The sequence below is a fragment of the Phasianus colchicus genome, chromosome 2 (assembly GCF_987193195.1).
Source record: "Phasianus colchicus chromosome 2, bPhaCol1.hap1.1, whole genome shotgun sequence".
Lineage (NCBI taxonomy): Eukaryota > Metazoa > Chordata > Aves > Galliformes > Phasianidae > Phasianus > Phasianus colchicus.
Window position 1 is genome coordinate 39031390 of NC_143437.1, and position 21411 is coordinate 39052800.

At 34.8% G+C, this 21411-nt stretch overlaps 1 protein-coding gene across 8 annotated transcripts in view; it reads left to right on the top strand.

The window, feature by feature from the left end:
- Positions 1-21411, top strand: part of SIPA1L2 (signal induced proliferation associated 1 like 2) — a 162797-nt gene that overhangs the window by 117551 nt on the left and 23835 nt on the right. For all 8 annotated transcript variants that reach the window (XM_090135423.1, XM_090135420.1, XM_090135425.1 and 5 more), the window contains 8 exons: positions 1124-1381; positions 4420-4503; positions 6029-6129; positions 6531-6634; positions 8573-8961; positions 12766-12990; positions 15355-15508; positions 18371-18590. In XM_090135423.1, the coding sequence (XP_089991549.1) occupies positions 1124-1381; positions 4420-4503; positions 6029-6129; positions 6531-6634; positions 8573-8961; positions 12766-12990; positions 15355-15508; positions 18371-18590 (1535 nt within the window). The remainder of the gene's footprint in view (positions 1-1123; positions 1382-4419; positions 4504-6028; positions 6130-6530; positions 6635-8572; positions 8962-12765; positions 12991-15354; positions 15509-18370; positions 18591-21411) is intronic.

The window sequence follows — 21411 nt, forward strand, 5'->3', positions numbered from 1 at the left end:
AGTGTCACTAATGTTATCTGAGCTTATGCTTTCTGGTAGTATTTAATGATGCTGTAAGATTCAAGCCAAAGTTGTAATCTTTAGAACTTGTCTCTTTCTTCTGCTTCATGATTTGTCTTCTCAGCATGGAGACTCCCAGAGGAATATTGGGAAGTACTGTTTAGAAATAAATGGAAAAAAATACTTATTTACCACTTAATCACTGACATCACAGTGTAGTCAGTGGGAACAGAACAGATTATAAAGGATATTTCTCAATATCACTAAGGACTGTCTGAATTGCTGGGAAGCATCACACATGTTTTGTAGTTTCAGATATGTAAATTTTATATTAAAAAATTGTTTGAATTTATGAAATTTAAACAAACCAAAGCTTTACTTGAAGAACTTGATGTTTGCTGATTTCCAAATGCTTTATTTCTACTAGTTCTTATTATGTGAAACTCTAATCATAGAATCATAGAATGACTTTGGTTGGAAGGGACCTTTAAGAACATTTAGTTCCAACCCCTGCTGTGGGCAGGGCTGCCACCCACCAGCTCAGGCTGCCTAGAGCCCATCCAACCTGGACTTGAATGCCTCCAGGGATGGGGCATCCACAGCTTCGCTGGGCAGTCTGTGCCAGCACTTCACCAGCCTTTGAGTAAAGAATTCAAAACAGAGTTTGAAGCTGTTTGCCCTTGCCGTATCATTAGCACACTGAAAAAAGTTGATCTCTCCCTACTGTTTACAAGCTCCCCTCAAGTACTGAAAGGGCACAATGAGGTCTTCCCAGAGTCCCCAAGCTGAAAAATCCCAGCTCACTCACTCACAGCCTGTCTTCATAGGAGAGGTGCTCTTCACATTTATATATAAATTAAAGCTTAATATTTTCTTCTTTTTGAAGAGAAATGAGAGAGATCAAAACTTTTGAGCACATGAGAGCAAATCCTCTATTTTGATGTTTCCCACCTGCTTGGCATGATAGCTTTGAAGCATGCAAAGGACAGCTTAATGTTATATGAACACCTCTAGGCACCCAGAAAAAAATGCCTGTACATCTGACTACAAGATTGTTTTTTCTGTTCTCTCCAGTTTTTTCTGTTCTGATCCAGGCTGATCATCATTTTTGTTCATCCAACAGGGGTTGTTCAGAACTTTGTCGTATACCCATGGTGGAATACAAACTTGACAGTGAAGGCACCCCATGTGAGTATAAAACCCCTTTCAGAAGAAATACCACTTGGCATCGGGTGCCGACTCCCGCTGGGCAGCCTCTCTCTCGTGCCTCTCCAATCCTAGGAACATCTGACAGACTGCAGTGCCAGCAGCTTCTCCAGCAGGCTCAGACAGCCATTCCTCGCAGCACTTCTTTTGATAGGAAACTGCCAGATGGTGCAAGGTAGTATACCTTTAATGCCCATCATTTTCCTAATATGCCTTAGATATCTCTGTTCCGTAGAACTTTGGTGTACTTGATTTTAAACACCTTTTGAAGATTCATGCTATTTTGTTGAGTTTCAACAATAATTCTGAGGTTGTATCAGAGGGAATTAATTGATTATAGTCCATTCTATATGAAACAAGTGACTTCTGTTGTTCGTGATGAGAGTGTACTCTAAGAGGATCCTACTGATGAGGACACCTACATTTCCCTTTAGTCCCAAATCGATAAAGTGGGAAACACTAGTTACTTTTTGATCTAAACAATGTCCTGTCCTCCACGTTTTGGGATCCTATTTAAGCAAATCATGAGTGTAAATAAAATGAACCCATCCCTCTAAAAATGAATGATTTGATCTCATTACCACACTATTTGCATAGTTTCAAAGGATTGTGTAACTCATTACTAGTCCTTATGCTTTGCCTTGCTTTTAATTAAACAAAGCAGAGCTTGTGATTTGAATATATAATGTATGTTAGATGATGGGATGGTATCTTTAAATCTTAGCTCTGTTCTAATTCAGTTGTAACCATAAGTAAAGAATTTCTTTTTAAAAATTGTAAATACATACATCTTTAATTATTTAGGAAAACTGTAGGTCTTGTACTCTCTGTCCGGTATTGTTTGCATTATTTTTGCTTATGTCCTTTTCTCTGGAGTGATGTAGTTCTCATCTTCAAGGATATAATATTGCATGTTGAGAATAGCTAATTTATATAAAAATCTAAAGTACAATTCTTGTACATCCTTAAAATTTCTGGCTGAAATCATTAAATGCTGTTATTGCTATACTATCTACCTTATTTAGTAGAAGAGCTCTGACATCTCATTACAGATATTTTTGGTAAAATCTAACATAAGGAAAAAATACATTGAATGTCCTCAAATATATCAGGTTTGATGAGTATTTGTTAAGCATACTAAATGTGAATGAATAGGAAAAGAATGAAAAGTTTCGGAAATTTCCAAATTTCTAAATTTTATTTCCAAACACTCATTTCCAAAAAAATGTTCACAAACATAAATTTCAATTCTTACTCTCCATAAAGCACATAAAAAGTTCGGAATACAGAGGCTCTCTTTTCTCATGAAGCAATTTCTAGATTACTTAAACAAATCAAGTGCAATGCATGAGTGCTATTCTGGGGAAGACATGATACAGAATATAAATAATGAAAAGGGAGAGGAACGATCGATTGTGATGTGTGCATCCTGAAACATGAAATGTTTCTAATTGGCGAGGTCTTTTTCACATAGGAAGAGGCATAGTTAATAGCTTGACAGAGAGTTGTGATTAAAACAAGAGTTTGAAGTAAGGTTGATTAATACTTACAGTCTTGTAAATGTGAAAATGTGTACTCAGACTAGAAAAATGATGAAGAGTTTTTAGAGGGTTGAGCTGCAATAGCATTTTAGTCAAATTGAAGAGGAGTGAAGACAGGGAAAAGTAGGTTGATAAAAGAAGGAAGTTATCGCAGCTAATCTGAAAATGAGCTAACATTGAGGTCTGTGATAAAGGGGTTCTTTTTAGAGATAAAAAGAGGAAGAAACAACAGAAATGTTTATAGATACAGCAAAGAGCTTTAAAAGGCTAGATATAGCAAAAGACATCAGCAGCAACAGTTTAACTACTGTGACATGTGACAAGTTAGATGCCCAGACCAAAGATGAAATTAAAAACTGGGAGCTAAATTAGATCTCCTCCTGAGGAGAGATCTTTGAGAAGGCAATTTAAGTGTTTTTGTGTTGAGCAAGGTTTTGCCTGTAATTTGTCCTTGAGAAATACACAGATATGTTTGAAATCTACTTCTTATACAATTTGCCTAATTCTGTGACAGCTTCTCCTAATTAGTGTCTAAAAGTGAAGCTTCAGTTGGACTCACTTTTTTGGCTTTTCACACCAAGAAGATTCTGTGTACTTTAGTCTTTGAGTCACAGTGGTAGATGAGCATGTTCTTTCACCTGGAGTCCAGAATCCATTCCAAATATCAGACAGATGCAACTGTTCTGTGAACGAACAATGAAACATCCTCAGAATACATTTCTGTGGTCGTGATTTTGTTGTCACTTTTTATGTAGTAAGCTAGTAAGTAGGCACTTGTCTGGGAAATAGGTTTGAGATCTAGACATTTGTCTGTATACAGCAATATCCAAGGTTTGAGGATAATGTCCCAAATATTAGTTTAAAGGCTAGAAATCTATGGGATGATGATTTACCATTTCTTTAAAGCTGGTTCATTAAAGCTGTGCAAGAAGTACCGCATTCTTGGCAATAAGAGGAAAGAACACACAATTGAAACTCAACTATAGCCTACAGCATAATTTACTTGATTGTGAAAGGCTTAGTCCTGCCAATGCTTATCAGAATAGGATATGCTGAAGAATTAGGCACTCAACTACCTGCATGTTTATCATACGTGTGTTTGATGGTTAGAAAAAATATAATAGTAAATGTCTTTGAAATTTTCAAACTGAACTGTGAAGTTGCTTATTGAACTTCATGTTCTTGAAAAGTGTGGTGCTTAAATCTAAAACAACCTTTTTCCAACTCTTCCTTGTGTATATAAATTTGTTCCTACATATTATCTTGAAAAAAAAAATTGAGATAATGTAGCTGAGTGAAATTGCAGAGTTATGGATTGGTATGCACAGAAGTGAAGAGTTGGAGGCTGATCAAAAACAAATTTCATCATTGCATTTCAGCTGCCCAGAAACACAGAGGTTCCTATGCATGAATTTAGAGGTTTAATCCACCTGCTCTGACTTTTGTGTAATCCCACTTGTTCAGAAGAAAAAATGGAAATACATGATTAATCATGAAATAAGTAATGTATTTAGAAAATTCTGAAAAAGAATGTACATTAAATATGAATATTTTATCTGGTTTGTTTGTAAAAGTGAATGTATATTAAAAAAAAAAAAACAAACCAACAGTTCAAGTCTGAAACTCTGTGAATACTTCAGTGCACTGTTAATGACTCCAGTCAACATTACAGAAGTTCTCCAAGCAACCAGTCTTCCTCCAGTGACCCAGGTCCCAGTGGGAGCAGCCAATGGAGACAGCAAGTGGGATACGATGGGTATTGATTTTATTTTATTTTTCTAATCTTTCTGAATCTCCCATGCATCTTTTTTTGAAACAAATTTGATGCGGATGTTCCGTATCATAGATTTATTTGGGAAATCTGTTAGTAAACTTTTAAGACTCCTGAGGTTTGATGTAGTTTAATCTGTATGCTAATAAAATTTTACTCATATTACTTAATTGTTTAGGACCAAACCGTTAGTTTACAATTTTGGCAAATAACAAACAGTTCTTAGTTCTGCTTTCACAGGACAGGACAGAAATCAGCTGGTAACTCAGAACTGAGACCACGTAGTGATTTTTCCTCCTTTAGTTTTACCGGGGGGAGTATTTAATTTACAACTGATCTTTATAGACTTGTAAGGTTTTATTTTCTACTGTTCTTGTTCCAGTGGTATCCATTCCCTAGTATCTCTCCTCAAAAAAGTAGCAGTATTTCATAAGTATCTTCTCCCTTTAAGGCTGTTGCAATATGAAGGTGTTTTGTTTGCATGCCTGTTAATCCCTTGATGCTGAAAGCTTTAGAAATTAGTTATCCATGAGTAAAAGACCAATATGCTGTTCAAGTTTTAAAAATATTATGAGAAAAAATCTGTTCACTACTTTAAATGAATCACTTTGTTGTACAAATTTAGCTGAAATGCTTATAAAATGTTGGGATGTGGCAGCATTTAGATAGTGTAATGAAAAAGCATTTGGCTTTTGGAAACTGTAAGAAAAAATGTAAATATTGAAAGAATCGTCTTGCCTATGCAAAAAATTCCTTTGGCGTAGCTGTTTGTGCGTGCAGATGTAGATGCAATATCTTGGAGATTGTTCACTGAAATCTCTGACAGCTAAATAGGTGCAAATATTTAAAACAATTTATTTTTTTTCACAGTATATGCATAAAAATCTATCTGGTGTCGTTTTACTGGCACAGAGATTAATAACTGTGGCTTTATTTTTGTTATGTTGCGTTGTGAAATAATTTAATTTCTGCAATTTTTACAATAGAATTTGTATTTCAGATTGTAATCTCAAATAGATTTAATTCTGAAATGAGTGCAGACATTCATAATGTTATGGATACCACTGGAACAAAATGAAGAAGCGAAGTTTACAAAATATAAAGCATTTTATCTAGCAAACATGTTCTGAGTGTGAAGCCTTGCAAAAATACTATTATTTTCTCTGGGGCTTAGTTTATTAAGCAGTTAAGTATGTATTACCATAGTTATCCTCTGCAAAACCCTTTGGCTATTGTAGCTCCAAGAATGCATTTCTTTTTAAAGCTCAAAGTCATCATGGTTGTTCATACTGAAGGACATAAGTGTGCTGTTGAGAAAATTGTATGTAAATATGTCTATTCAGTGTTTGGAAATGTTGCTATACTTGGTGAGAGAAATAATGACTGTTTAAACAAATGACTTTACAAAATATTTGCTTTGAAGAGTAGAAAGTGTTGTTTGTCATGCAAATAGTTTTCTTGAAAAAAAAAAAAAACAACAAATGGCTTAATTTTCTGCTTATGTTAAAAGGTGCCAGTCCCCTTTGCTTCATGAACACCAAGGTTCAGGCTCACTGGAGATTGAAGGAGGCAGAGAACGAGATGAAACTTTGGAAGGAACTAGACATTCTGGTAATAACAAATACCAAATCTCAAAAATAAATGCTCTTTCCACTGTAATACTTGCTGAAGTGCAGCCACTTTCTGATATGACAGTTTTGTACCCAAAAAGCAGTAATATGACAGAGAAAGCTGAAGCTGTTACAGACAATCTAATAGAATATGGTGTGGGATATCTAGATATCCAAATGAACTCCTGAACTTCAGAAAGCATCATGAATGAAGGAAAACAGGTTGAATTTCATTTAATTATGTTTGAAAAATTAGATTTTAATAATTATGCAAAGTTGCACATCTCTGATTCCAAATAGTGTACAGGTTTGAAACCTGATGCTAAGCCATGTGCTCTTTTCTTTGTGCAGTATACTCATCTTTTTAGCATTCAGAAATTAAAACACAATTATTTATGGCAGAAACCAAGTGGCATGCACCATCGACCAAAATCCTCAGCTCCTACAAAGACCGGGCTTTACAAAAAGATGGCAGTGGCAAGGAGTCGCCAAACAAACTTTCACATGTAAGTTTTTATTTCACCTGGCAAAGGAACCTTAACATTCTTCTGTGCATCCCCTGTTTATTCAACTTGATTTGCCAAATAGCTGTCAGCTTTGGGATAGCCAGTGAAATTCACACTGTAAACATACAAGGACTCTGTAGAATCTTTAAGTGTTATAAAAAATGTCTATCCTGTATTATATTTTATTTTATTTTATTTTATTTAAATCAGATTTGATGTAGGGAAAAAAAAAAAAGGCGAGATGAATCTCACCTGATACCCTCAAGCTCTTTTTTTTTTTTTTTTTTTGGTCTTGGATGATAATCATATTCCTCCTGATTTTTCTCTCTTCTTTTTTTGAATCTTACTCCATGACATAATATTTAGCAATGCATAAGAATTAGGAAATGTATTAAATGAACCTGAGCCGTGGTGAACTTTCAACTGTTCAAGATGTCTGTATAAATAGACATTGTCCAGATACTCAGCTGCTTGGAGAGTCAGGGGTGCCTAAGTATGTATGTTCAATGGCATACAGGAAATCTTTGGAAGGGTTCATGTATTTTGTATGTCTTCTGAGGCTGATTTAATGTCTTTGACCTTTTCTTTTCCTGTTCCTTTCCACTTTAGTTCTGTTTTACATTTACAATAGAAAGAGACGTGCCTTTTTGCTGGACACTTCTCAAAGTAGCTCCTTGGAAAAACTGCTCATTTGTATTTTTATCAGTTGTTCTATTGTTTTTATGTCATGGCCATTTTGTAAGGGACAGAAGAAATGCAAATATAACCCCTACTTTTTTTTAAAATAATTTTCTCAAATTTTGAGGCACGTTAATTCCCATATGGAATAGAAATGTTATTTCTGGAGTCTGCTTTTTCAAACTGCTTTACTGTATTAGCAACAACTATGTTTATATACATCTGCTAGGAGGGAGATCTCATTAAAAAATGCAAGATTAAAAAAAAAGAATCTCCCTTCTGACTTATATTCTGCATAGTAGAAGCCCATCTGCCCTTGTTCTGGCTACTCAGAGATGTTACAAAGATAAGTTAATCCAGCTTTCTATAAAATCCCTTTTTAGGAAAGCAAAACAAAACACAAAAACTTTATTGACACAAATGCGTGACATAATTCTTCCACTTCAGTTGCCATACTTAGTTTGGAGGCATATTACTTAAGTTACTTTCATGTGGTACACATACATTGCACTTGGCTGGATTTCAAGTAGCCATACATCCAATTGGATTTGATTCAATAAACAGTGTATTTCACCCACACGGAGAAAAAGCCAAGCATAATTCATTCTCCTGTGTTCTTCAGATTTGCAGCAGAAATTGTTTAAACAAATAATTATGAATGCTTCTAGCTGTAGCAAATGCTTGTTTCAACTCTCTAGAAATTCAATTTTATGGATGTTAAGCAAGTTCTATAATCAAAAAATTCAAGTGAGATCCTATGATTTGCAATATAAGATGGAAATAGAGCTTAGTATTCAGTTTTATTTGCTGCCTCACATTCACACCAAAGTTGGAAAAGACCTCCAAAATCATGTAGTCCAACTGTCCACCTACCACCAATATTTCCCCACTAAACCATGTCCCTTATTATCACATCTAAATGTAGGACGATAACTCAACTACCGCCCTGGGGAGCCCATTTGAGCACCTGATCACTCTTTCTGAGAATAAATTTTTCCTAATATCCAACCTGAATCTCCCTTGGCACTACTTGAGGCTATTCCTTCTAGCCCTATCCTAGTCTGTTTAGCCAATTATGCAATTATTCAGTAGAAACTAGTGGTATAATTCATTTTTTCATACTTTGCAATAATAGCATGCCATAAAAAATAACAAAATATCTTTGAATGGCACAAATTCAGTAATTTATATGAAAATTAAGATTTTACAATTTAACTTGAGGTGTTTTTTTTGTTTGTTTGTTTTCCTCTTGCTGTTAAGATTGGAGATAAAAGCTGTTCAAGCCACTCAAGCAGCAATACCTTATCTAGCAATACATCCAGCAACAGTGATGAAAAACACTTTGGTTCTGGAGATCTTATGGATCCTGAGCTGCTTGGATTAACATATATAAAAGGAGCTTCAACTGACAGTGGAATTGATACAGCTCCTTGTATGTCTGCACCTCTTCTGGCCCCTCTGCATCTTGCTGGCAGCAGGTCTGGAGTGCATTGTCGTACTGAGCAATGGACTGAGTCTTCTGAAACTGCTGGGCTAGATGAGGATCCAGCTAAGATGTATGCTGTTCATAGCTATGCCTCTGCTATTTCTGCCAGTCATACAGCTGAAGGAAGTATGGGAGACCTCAGTGAAATCTCTTCTCATTCCAGGTACGTGTTTCTTATAAATTAGGGATTTTGGTTTATAGATTAGTGTTCAGATATTTTATTTTATTTTATTTTTTTTGTTATTGGAATTTTTTTCTTCACTTTTCTTTGGAAAACGTACCTACCTGATATTGATTTTTGTTGTATTCAAATACCTATGTGAGGAATTATAGCATTTTTCAGGCAATTTTTTATGAGTCTGCTTAAAGAGCATGACTAGACCTGCTTCCAGATCTGATCAAGAATTTGTGTGTAACTTTGTACAAATTGCTTTGGTTTTCAAAGCTGGGAAACATCTGATTAAAAATAAATTGAATTCCTCCTTTTTATTTGTTTCTATAGTATTTGTGAAGCTCATTCTCATTTCTAGGATATGTTTTGACAGTTATTTCACTTCTATTTGAGAATTCACCATTACTATTATTGAGAAGTTTACTGAACTTTCCTGGATTTAATCTTTGACAATCCCATGATATTCTACAAGTAATTATTTGAGAGCTAGAATGTTAGAAAACCCGCAATTTTACTTTTGTTGATAAAGAAGGAAACACAAGATGCTTTCATGACACTTTGTGTCATTCATGTGAATTTAAAATTAGTCTTTCCTCATCTTTCTCGGTTGTAAGGAGGGTCGTAGGTCCAAACACCCCAGTCATGTTATTTTGACATTGGCTTTTCTTACCATATTTTTTCCCCTAGAACTTATTCACAGACTTATTTAGTACAGGATGACAAATTACATCAGATAAATGATGAAGAGAATCAAATAAATTGAAATTGGCAATTTTTACATAAAGTAAGACTGCATTGTATACCATCAACTCTAATTTACATTATTGTGGCATACACTTAATGCTTTTGTCTTGAGCTGTGTTTGCACTCTTCTTTTTGTTACCAATGGAATGTATGTACGGTACACCTGTTAAAAGGAAAGTGTGAAAGTACACTTTTCAGCTGGTTGCTTTTATCTCCCATTTTATGATGACCTTAAATTTGAGACTTTGGCCTACATGTGGAAGTTTTGACTCTGTAAAGTAATTGAAGAAAATTGATCTTCTTTTCATCTCCTTTTTCTGTTGTCAATGTCAATTAGGACAGGAAAATAACTGGATAATATTCTCATGTCTTCATATGCTTCATTGAATTAGTCTTTTATGCTTACTATGAGTGTTAGAATTTTATTTTATAATTTATGGGGAATAGCTTTGACTGGTACAGTAGTTTTTTTTGTGAAAAGTAGGTACATACTTTCACGCTAAGCTTTCATCACATCTGTGATAATGTAGAAGCTCCAGATTTACTCTGCTTTGTATGTGTTGAAATTTAGTTTTACAGATGAGGAAGAAATATGCTCTTTTTTCTGGGACTTCACTATAGAGGGCTGTAATCGATTTCTGATGACTAAAATATGTATTTTGAGCACTTGTTTGGCTGCTTTCATAATTAAGGTTCCATGCAACTATTAAGTATTATGCTGCTACTTACTTGGAATAAACATGCCATAGATTCCTTTAAAAGACAATTTAAAATATATAGATTATATAGATTTTAAGTGAGTTTATCCAGGCATTTACAAAGTAGCAATTATAGTTAAGGTGACAACTCATGTTAGGACTGACCAATTCCACTTTGCAATAGCGATGTTCAGCTTCTAATCTGTGTGCCAAATCCTTTCACCACAAGAAAATGTCAGGCTTGCATTATGTGACCCACCCGTATTATTTAAGCTTTTCTTCAGCGTCCCTCAAATTATCCTGGAGTGATAAATGATTTTACAGTTCATTTTAAAAGCTGACATCACCTATATAGCACCTGCAGGCTTATATATTATTAAAAAAAAATCTCTTTATATAACTGTGATGTTGCAATACTGTAACGTTCAAAGAGAAGCAAGAACGTTGATATTTGTGTGCTATCTACTGCCACATCCCATGTATATTTTCCAGCTGGTCTGACATTGAGTTTGTAATTGTTCGTAATTTGCAATGATGAAGCTCTACCTCAAACAAGGCTTTTACTCAAAATTAGTTTATAAATGTTAAATAATGAGCTTGTTTTACAATGGCTAAACAGCGTAAAACTGAAAAACAAGCCCACAGACTACTGGAAAGTCATAGATCTATAAATACAAACATTTCCTTATTAAAATTGCATTTATTGAGCGAAAAACATGACTCTGTGACTCTGTGATGATTCTATGAATAAATTAAGTTCAATTGGACATCAATTGGTTTGATTCTCTAGCATGATCAGATAAAGAACCCCTTAAAAATACTAATACTGATGTCTGAGAATCAAGCCTGCTGTGTGAAACACTATTCCAAACTACAAGATTGACTTGAGCTATGCACAGCACTATGTCTTGCAGCTATGTTGTTAATGGCTTTCTCTCTCCTATTTTATATTAAGTACACACATGAATTATCGAATACCTTTAGGTTACTGTAGCTGAAACAGCTCTGTTGCCTTTAGGTTTTTTTTCCTCACATAGACCATCAGTACCATTTGGATGCTGGGAATATACAGTATTTATTCCAACCGTTGCTTTGAACTCATTTAACAGCAGGTTTCTATAAGCATTTCATTTCTTAGAAAAATTTCCTGTTATTTAAAACATACAGAATGAAGCTGGATGTTCAGTTTTTCTGGAGTTTAGTTACATAGAAAAATCTAAAATACTCTGGATAGTGTCCTTGTTGTCAGTCTGATATGTTTTTTACATTATGCTTCAATACTTTCTTCACCTTTAGACTTCAGTTTTTTGTTACTGAATTATTCTGATTATGCCTTTATATAAATGTCTTGATATAAATCCTTTACACCTTTGCAAGGATAACAAGCATGAAAGCAACCATACTGCTATTAACACCACCTTCATTATTGTCTTCCTCAAAAAACTCCTGATCTTGTTTCTGCATTTGTGGGGAAGAAGAGAGATGTTTGAAGCTTCTTCCATGTCATGCAGTTTAATCAGATATAATGACATCTGTGCATGTGCATTGCTTGTGTTTGACTCAGCAGCATCTTCTGGTCCTTTGTGAATGTATCCTGTACTACATTAAAAGATAGCACTGTGTTTACTATTTGCAAATCAACAATGAATGTTAGGAGCAGCTGCTTCAGTTTCCAGTCTCTAATTTTAGTTCAGACTCTTGGTTTGTGAATGCGTTGGCTGCTTTGCCTACAAGATGAAAAGAACAACTTTACTCTTCGAGGAAGTGTTTGATTTAGTTCATTTTGAATCATTTTGAGTGTTGTCAGTTAGATGCTATTATTTGTATTAAAAAAGACTATTAAAATCATCCAGATATGGTACTGAATGAAGGACTGAATTTAAACTGTCATAAATTTGAAAAATCAGTGTGAAGTGGAAGAGACATAGAATTCTTAGAGAGATATTTGGGGTAATTCCCTATATAGTACCTTGACATAAACTGAATTATACTATGAATAATGTTTATATATGTACATATTTACTGAAAAAAGCACATAGAAATCCATATGTTTGTATTAAGCCTGTGTCTTTAATTTTGGCTCACATCATGGTTTGTGTTGGCATTTCAGCCAGTTAAATTGGACATTATTTGTTTTAAAAGTTCATTATTATTTTATTATCATCAAAGACCTTTAATATATATACACATATATAAGCAATACGTAGAAAATTACTGTACTGATGCTGCTGTCTTGATTTTAACTTGAGAAAAAGCGAACACTGAGGATTATATCTGAGTACATGAGGAAGAATTTTTGATTTGCTATTTTGTGTAACATTTTTGCTTTTGTGTGTTTCCTTTGCTTTTTCAGTGGGTCACATCATTCAGGAAGCCCATCAACACACTGCTCTAAAAAGAGTGGCTCTCTAGATACCTCCAAAGTCTATATAGTGTCGCAGAATAGTAGTCAACAGATTTCTGGGTCAGTTTCAAAACCATACCACAGACAAGGAGCAGTGAGTAAATATGTCATTGGATGGAAGAAATCAGAAGGAAGTCCTACACCTGAAGAATCTGAAATTTCTGAATGCCACGAGTAAGAATTCTTTTCAACTATGTTTGGGGCAGAAGGGCAAAGAAAATATACTTTAAAATAGGATAGAAAGATGAAAAATCACAGATTCCATTTCAAATGTTTGGTTTATTCCTGTATCTTTATGTATGACCTTTGCAAATCTCTGGGAAACAGTTGGAAAGCCACAATTGTATTATGTATAAAGACCTTTTCTAGAAATCTTCAGGAACACTACAGTTACTTGAAAATAGCTTACTTCTTAATGTTTCTGTAATAAACCTTCCCACCTTGTTGCATATTTTGTCAACTAATGCATTAGAGATTGAGAGAGGTGACTATAAATTTAGCACGTATCTATCTGGGTAATTAGGAAAAATGATGCCAGTTGAGGTATTTGAGTGGTTTCCATATACTTTTTTCTGACGTATTTTAACAAATAGGTAGGAACTGGTGGATAGGACCTCATAAGACAAAGATCAAGTGCTTCTAATCCTACTCTCTGATGCTCAAGACATTATGCACAGTGTGCAGGCTTCATTAGAAGTACATTTTAAATTTTTTTAGCAAATAACATTTAGACAAAGATAATCTTACTAGTTCTAGTCAACAGCTGCATGTATAACTTAATGTAGGAATAGGTCTTAAAGAAAGCATTACTCTTAGGTGGAAGGAAAACACTTGCATTCAAAGGAAAAGATGCAGTACTTCAAACAGATATGAAGCTTTCCAAGTACTGCAGCAATGATAACTAACACTTGAATCTGCTATTTAGAACAAATGTTTAAATTTCTGTTACTGTCAGAATCATCTTGTCTGATAACCTCTTCGATATCTTTCTGTGCATAATTTGTGTAGTTCTCTATCTCAATAAATCATATTCGGTCCTACATATCTTGATAAATGTACAGGGTGGCATGCAGCCCCTGATTTTCAAATGCCTAATACAAGATCACTCTGTTTAATAGGAATGGGATATTTGCATCTAACACTTTGTAATGCATATGTGTACAAATTTATGAGATAAGAGCTTGATGTTATTGCTAACATTTCTAATTTTAAAAATACTACCACTTTACTAACTTCCTGTCCTTGTTATTTACATTTCTTTGTGGTATTGTACAGGTGATTTGTTTATTTGTTTGCTTATTTATTTTAGGCTTTCGAATATTAAGTTGCTCAGTCATAGTAGTACTTGCATTTGGAAAGTAGTAGCTTCATTGATTCCTACAAGTTTTTGTATTTTGAAATTAATGAACCCCTGAAATAATTTCTTTTTATTTCAAATAGAACCCTTAGAACAAAATTGCATAATGAGGCATGGCATTTAGAATGAAACCACAGCTATTCTGAAAAGCATCTTCAAGAGCTAGTTCAATTTATGAAATATTAATTGAATATGGCAGCACTTCTTATACCAGAAAACATTTTCAGGTTTTTCCATGGTTTAGAGCACTTCTTCACCTCTTTCTTTCTAGGAAAGCTTTCTATACATCACAGAGAGGAAATATCCCTCTGAGGATAATTATGTTGAAATAAAATAACATCTCTAATTAGCAATGATGTTGGAAATCAGGTCAATTGCTGAATGTTGTGCCACTATAGGATATAATTCACTGAGAATTACACTTTACCATAGCAAAGCTTGTTTTCTCTCCGCTGAGGACAGAGTCACTGATTATGCTGCACTTGACAGTAAGTAATGGATTCAAATGCATGTTCTATGTGACTGGGAATCTCTGGTTCCTTAGATTGCATTTCAAGAGTACATCTGCTAAAATTCTCTCCTTTCTCACTGGAAGGAGGGTGAAAAATAATAATTCATCTTGACAGTCCTTTGTTGACTGTAAATACATTTTTATATACCGATAATTAAAGAAGACAGCTGTTTATTTGTCTAAATAGCTGTATGAAATTGCTGATAATGAAACACACTTGGTACATGGCACAATTGATTATAAATATACCTCAAATGTCGCTGTTGATGACCATAGTAATTTTTTCAGTATGGATACAATATCACAGTAAAAAATCTTGATTGTCTTATTTGCTAAGGAATTAAAAATTTTTTTGATTTGTGAGTAACTATTGAAAATGTTGATATGAATAAAACCTCAACAATACAGAAATCTTGTGTGTGAAAAGGAGAGAGGCAAGTTGGGAGAAACTAGCATTATGCTCTTATTTTGTTTCTTTTTCTTTTTTCTTTTTCCCTCTTCAGACCTTTCAGTGACTTAAGAATTTCATCTTGGACTCATAAAACCCACAAACAGTTTAATATAGAATGTCTGGAACATGTTCTAAATAAAAGCATGCTGTAGCAGTTTTATTTTGTGACTGAAAATAAATCCAAGAGCACGATTGCTTATTTTGCAATTGTTTCAACAGAGTATACGATGATATAGATGCTGTCTCTGCATCAAGTCCACTTCAAACTGCCGTGAGGAATGCCATTGTTGAAAGCCAGCAAGTGTTGTCCAAAGAAGATTTTCTGAAGTTGATGCTTCCAGAAAACATCTCTGTGGAGGAGGGGAGAAGAAAGGTTAGCTACTTTCTTTGTATATAATTCAGACACAATTATGTTAGAAATGATCTTCTGGTATTCCGAAAATTTCTATAGGAAAGGCAACAACATTTTGTGTAAACTAAGTATATTCCTTGGGAGTACTCTAAATGCTCACCATAAATCCCAAAACATCAATTCCCACGTCATGAAAATCATACCTACTTCATGATTATGTATGAAATACAGCATTTGTCTAAGTATGACTCTGCTTAACTGTAAAGGTTGAGCAAGTTAATTATAATTTCAAAGGTTAAGAGTAACATTTTCAAGGTTGGGTGGTTACATTTATTCACCTCAAATTATATTTAGGCAGAGGAATAAAATTAAGCCTGCTTTCCCCTGTCCTGTGCTACTCAGTACAGACAATTCTGTCCGAATCACACTTTTGCATAGGCAGTGGTTGGAAGTACTCAAAAGGCATAGTTGTTGATGTTAGAGGAGAGCATAACTCTATACTGAATGAAGACAATCAGAAATATTACAAAGTTCACAAGAAGAGTATAGGGAATATATTTACTAGGTTTCATGTACACGTGATTCTGATTTTTGGGCTTAATTTGCAATAAAGCACAAAGCAATTGAATTACTTGAGTAACTGTCACGCTTAGATATAAATTCAATGACCCCTTAACCTTGGTGTTCATACAGTGTGCTAAATTGCATAGTCATCATGTCTGAACAAAAGAAACACATGGGAATCCTCTAAGTGCAGAGTTTAAAATTCAGATTATATGTATTTTTAAAGTGCAATATGTTAAGTATGTTAAGTACATTAAGTATGTAATTGAATTCTTATGAATAATGTCCTAAAGGTCTCTATGAATTACGATTAGCACAAAATTTGGCTTTCTGTGATGATTTCAAGAACTGCCAATGTTTCTGGCATTTCAAGGCTGCCTACATAAGAAGTGGCGTGGTGTGGCTGTTCTGAGATATATTACGACTGTCCCCTTCTCCTCTCAAGATATCTAACTAAGAGAGACCACAGGTCTCTGATTTGCAAGGGACCCTCACAGGAAGCCACAGGAATTAGCAGCATCCAGTCTTTGATTACGTCCTTGTAGAGAGTAGTAATCTTGCTGTAGCTTAGTCAGTTGCCTTTGACAACAAACCAGAAAGTAATTTTTCTGAGTATGTAAAATTCAACAGAATTGAATCACATCTTTGGTTTAATTTTATCTCACCTTCTTCAAAGATCAGGGAATAGTGAACTCTCTAGAATGTGTAGTGTTTAATTTTTGTCATGCTCTGAAACTCTGTAAAGCTTCAACAATTAAAGTTTAACATATTTGAAGAGTTACTGGCCAGTCTTTTTAGATAAAAATGCAATGTGATGTTGGGAGACTTCAGAAACATGCAAGAGTTGTAGCAGAATGCTTGCTGAATCTGAAGTGTGTTAAAGAGGATTGGAGATGCTTTTAATTCACAGAGAGAAGATTTTCAACCCTTTGCCCAGTGTGGTTCCTATTAAGACTCAGCAGCTTTTGGTATTCTTTAACTACTGCTTATAAAAGGATACCATATACTTAATGTCCATATTAAGGATGTTGCATATGTCTTTTATCCAGTCATTTGAGACTGCTGCTCATGACTCTTGATACCACTATTTTACATGTGTTAAAATAAGGATTTGGCCTGATGTTTATTCCTATGTGTTTTTTTCAGCCAAATCTCTAAAACTGATCACTCCCTCCCTTCTTCCCCCCTCCCCCCCTCTTTTTTTTTTTCCCCTGCTGGTATTATGATGCTTTCCTAGATTAGAATCTGAGTATCTGCCTTAATCTTCTTTGGGACATAGTTAAACATTCTAACAATTAACCATTTTCTGTATTGTCCTCAAGATAGATGCCTTCCTGAACTAAAGATATGAAGTACATTTAACTGTTCTGCAAAGACTGTTCTTTGTGGCATGATTGAGCGTTTCTGTCTATTCTTTTTAGAAGCATTCATCACTGAGTGAATTTTGTTCAGAAATATAACAATGTAGATATTTTTAACTCTATGCTAGATTCACTCTTTTGAAGAGTTACTGATCCTGAGCATACTTTCTTCATAGAGAGTATGCTTCTCATAGTTAGTTACATGGAAAATAGGGCTAGATATTGAATTGTTAGATGCAAGAGAAACCAGTTAAAATAATTAAAATAACTGACCTTTGTACGTGAGAGAAATAACAGGATTTGCAGTGCTGAAGAATGACTTATGAAGTGGAATGGCCCAGTTTTACACTACAATAACATCTTGTTCTACTGTAGATGTTTGGGTTGTGGTTAAATAACTTTTTGAAAAACGTAATAGTTTCCACTAAACGCTATTATCCTATTCACTAAGCCTATTTCATGATATTTGTAGAAATGCAATCTCTAAAATCACTCTTACTGTTCAGTGAATTATATTGCACCATATATCAGTTCAGAATGTTAAATATTAAAGCATAGCCATTTCAAATTAAAATCAAAGAGTTATATGTACAGTCTTCAATAAATGTTACCAAGAGCTGGTAGCCTTAGATACATATATTGCTGGAAAAAAGACTGCTGTCATAATGCTATGGAGATTTCATTTAACATTTAGAATTAATAAAGCCGCACAAAATCTGATTAATTCATGGAAATTTGTTCCAAAATATCAAGAGGAGGAAGTATGAAAATCCAATTCAAATTTCTGAGGCCTCAGTAGAGCTGATGTGATGGAACAAATCTCTGATCTGTGTTAGCTCAACAATTTCAGAATGCCTGCCCAGAAGAATACTCCCAGGAGCCTGATGATGAGATATGCAAGTGGAAATTATTTCAACCAGTAATGTATGTTCTTATATCTCCATATTTTGATGTTTAGTTTTCATTTTATGGAAACCTTTCTCCACGGAGGACACTTTATCGTACCCTGTCAGATGAAAGTATATGTAGCAATCGAAGAGGATCTTCATATGCCAGCTCTCGAAGTTCAATGCTAGACCAGGCTCTCCCAAATGATATCTTATTCAGCACTACTCCACCATATCACAGCACGTTGCCTCCCAGAATGAGCCTGACACCTGGAATGGGAAATCTGAGGAGTAAGTGATTGTCACTGTTGTTGCTGAGTTCGGAATATATGTTGGAATTTACTTTTGAGGGAAAATTATGAAATGTTGCATCAGTCTTTCTGGGTATCCTGGTAGAAGCATCAGTACATGCTTATGCTTACGTTGGTGATCAGTGCAGGTTTATTATGTTCGGAGATGGTGTTTACTTCCTATGAAATTTTCAGATGATCAGTGATAGGCAACAAACAATTGTCTGAAGATATTTCTGGTTATAATTTTATTTTCCAGTAGTGGCCCAATCAAGCCAAGCTGGCCTCTTTTGTTTCAGTGTATGTGTACATTCAAATTAATGCTATATTCATGGTATAATACATGAATGCTTATATACTACAGCCCAAATCTGCATACACAGATATAAATATGTTGGCCCCATATTTATATACTTAATATATTATATATACTATACTATATATACTATATATATATATACTTTATTTTTTTTAACTGCTGCTCAATTATTTCTCTCTGGCCACAGGAGACATGAAACCTAGAAATAAAGAAATACTTAGCTACGTTAATACTGTATCGCAACTGACCGTGGTTTACAAAAATAGTACAACAACTGTGAACTCTGAAGTTGATAGTTGAGAAGCTGTGGGTGGATTTCCTGAAAATGTTAAGGATGCTTGTAGACCCATGTCCAGAGAGAATATGGGCAAAATAACGGAAGTAATAATGATAGGCTTCTGTCATTCATCATCTTTAAGGCACTAGCAATCACTTGCTTTCAGTATGAAGTTATATGAAAAAACACTTTCCAGTAACATGAGGTGCATTACACTGAGCTTCATTTTAAACTGTTATTACAAACTTCTAAACTCCTGCTTCAGCTGGAAATGCAAGCTTTATGTACCTTTTGCCAAACTTCAAACTATTCCTCTTCTATCAGCATGAAATTCTGTAGCATAAATTCAGAATACGAAGATCCTTTGCTTTTACTGAAGCTCCATTTTCTTTCATTGAGAGTAATTCGAAATTTTGTAGTGTGTTAAGGACTTTAAAATGGCTTCCTGATTGCATTTTTTTTTCTTACACCTGCTAGACCTGTGCTTGTAGAGCAATTTGTTAGGATGGTTAATCTGCAAAGTGATCAAACCTTCATCAGGCTGGAGGCTTCAGCATTCTGGAGGCTGGCACACAGCAACCAATGGTGCACATTCAGGATTTATACTGCTCTTCCAGCTGTGGAATTTTAGTGTTTTGTGTATTGGTACTGTCTTACATTATTTTTCCTTCTTGGTGCTTCTTAGATACAGACACCTATATGCATAGTGGGGAAAAAACCTGAAATTAGTTTTCTGTCAGTCAGTGTGAAGCTGATTGTTAATAGCCGAGAGAGTTCCTGTTATTTTCATACACAGGTCCTATTTTCTGCTTCTGGTTCTGTATTTTAAAAGTACCTTTTAAAACCAGTGATAAAAGATCTGTTATGACGACTGTCTTAAGAAACCTATAATTGTTTATCTGTAATTGCCACCTGAAAACAAACACATAATGACTTGCCCACCATTATTTTCAAAATATTGCTAGTCAATATCTGGTTATAAGAAACTAATCTTGACTCTTGTTAGGGAGGATTTTATAATTAGCACATATCAGGTATTTCCATTTTATTGCATTTATAATAATAGTTTGAGGCTTCAGTTTCAGATACCTGGACTCCTAGCTGTGATAGTACTGTCTTTCATATAATGCATCCGTTTGTGATCTTAAAACATTTTATTTTTACTGATATTTAATGTTAACAGAAATCAGTAGAAATACTGTGGTTTTGACCAGAATTCATTTTTAGATATGCTCTTGCATGTTATTACCCAGCATGTGTTCCATGAAATATTGTGGCAGCACCAAGTCTCGTGAGACCCCTCTAGCAAGAAATAGATTGTGATTAATAGGGAAGCAAAGCAGCAGCAAAAACAGAGCACAATGGGCAACCTGAAGGGTTTCATATTACTAGAAAATCAGACAAAATGACTGTGCAAATATGGAAACAGGAACTTAAACTGTATAATGTTCACTGTGGGAAGGAGATGAGAAAATGAAGCTGTAGGACTTTTTTTTTAATCATTTTATCACTGGAGGAAGTGAACTGAAAAAAATGTTGCTTTCAGTAGAGCTTGAAATGAGTATCATGGATTGCACATGGTACACAACTGCAGAAGGATTTGTTTTATCTTAGTTTTTAACTTAAACCAGAAAGCAGAAATTTTGTAGCTGAGAACTCTGAAATTTTAGCTCGGGGACATTGAAGATTCCCTGAGACAGTGCTTTTCATGTTGAGTGATTCTCACGTACCCTGCACAGTTGCAGGTACAAATGTATCCCTGTCTTGCCAATTCATGGCAGCTGAGCTAGCAATGAAGGAGTGAAAACAACAAGAACCACAGATACAGAACTAGTGTACAAACATAAGTGAGAGAAATTCAGGAAGACATACAGAGGCAGTCAGACTGAGACCATGGTCCACTCCTATAATGAAAAAAAAAGAGGGAAGGAAGAATGCTGTGCTTTGAGAAAAGGAGTAAGGTGCAGGACACTTTCACTGGTGAGAGTCCTAAAGAAGGGAACATTTTGTAATAGGACACTAGCAAATTCTGAATGTTTTCCTTCATATTGTAGGGAACGACTGTGAGAAGTTCAGCGTGAAAGTAGTTATTGGGGCACATGCCCATTGTTCTAACAGTAATATAAACATAGTTCCATGAGAAAGTCTACTAGCAGGCTGGAGTCTTCAAAGGGAGACTTTGGTCAACCCTAGGCAACGATGCAGAGGGGGGAGATGCTTGGCAGG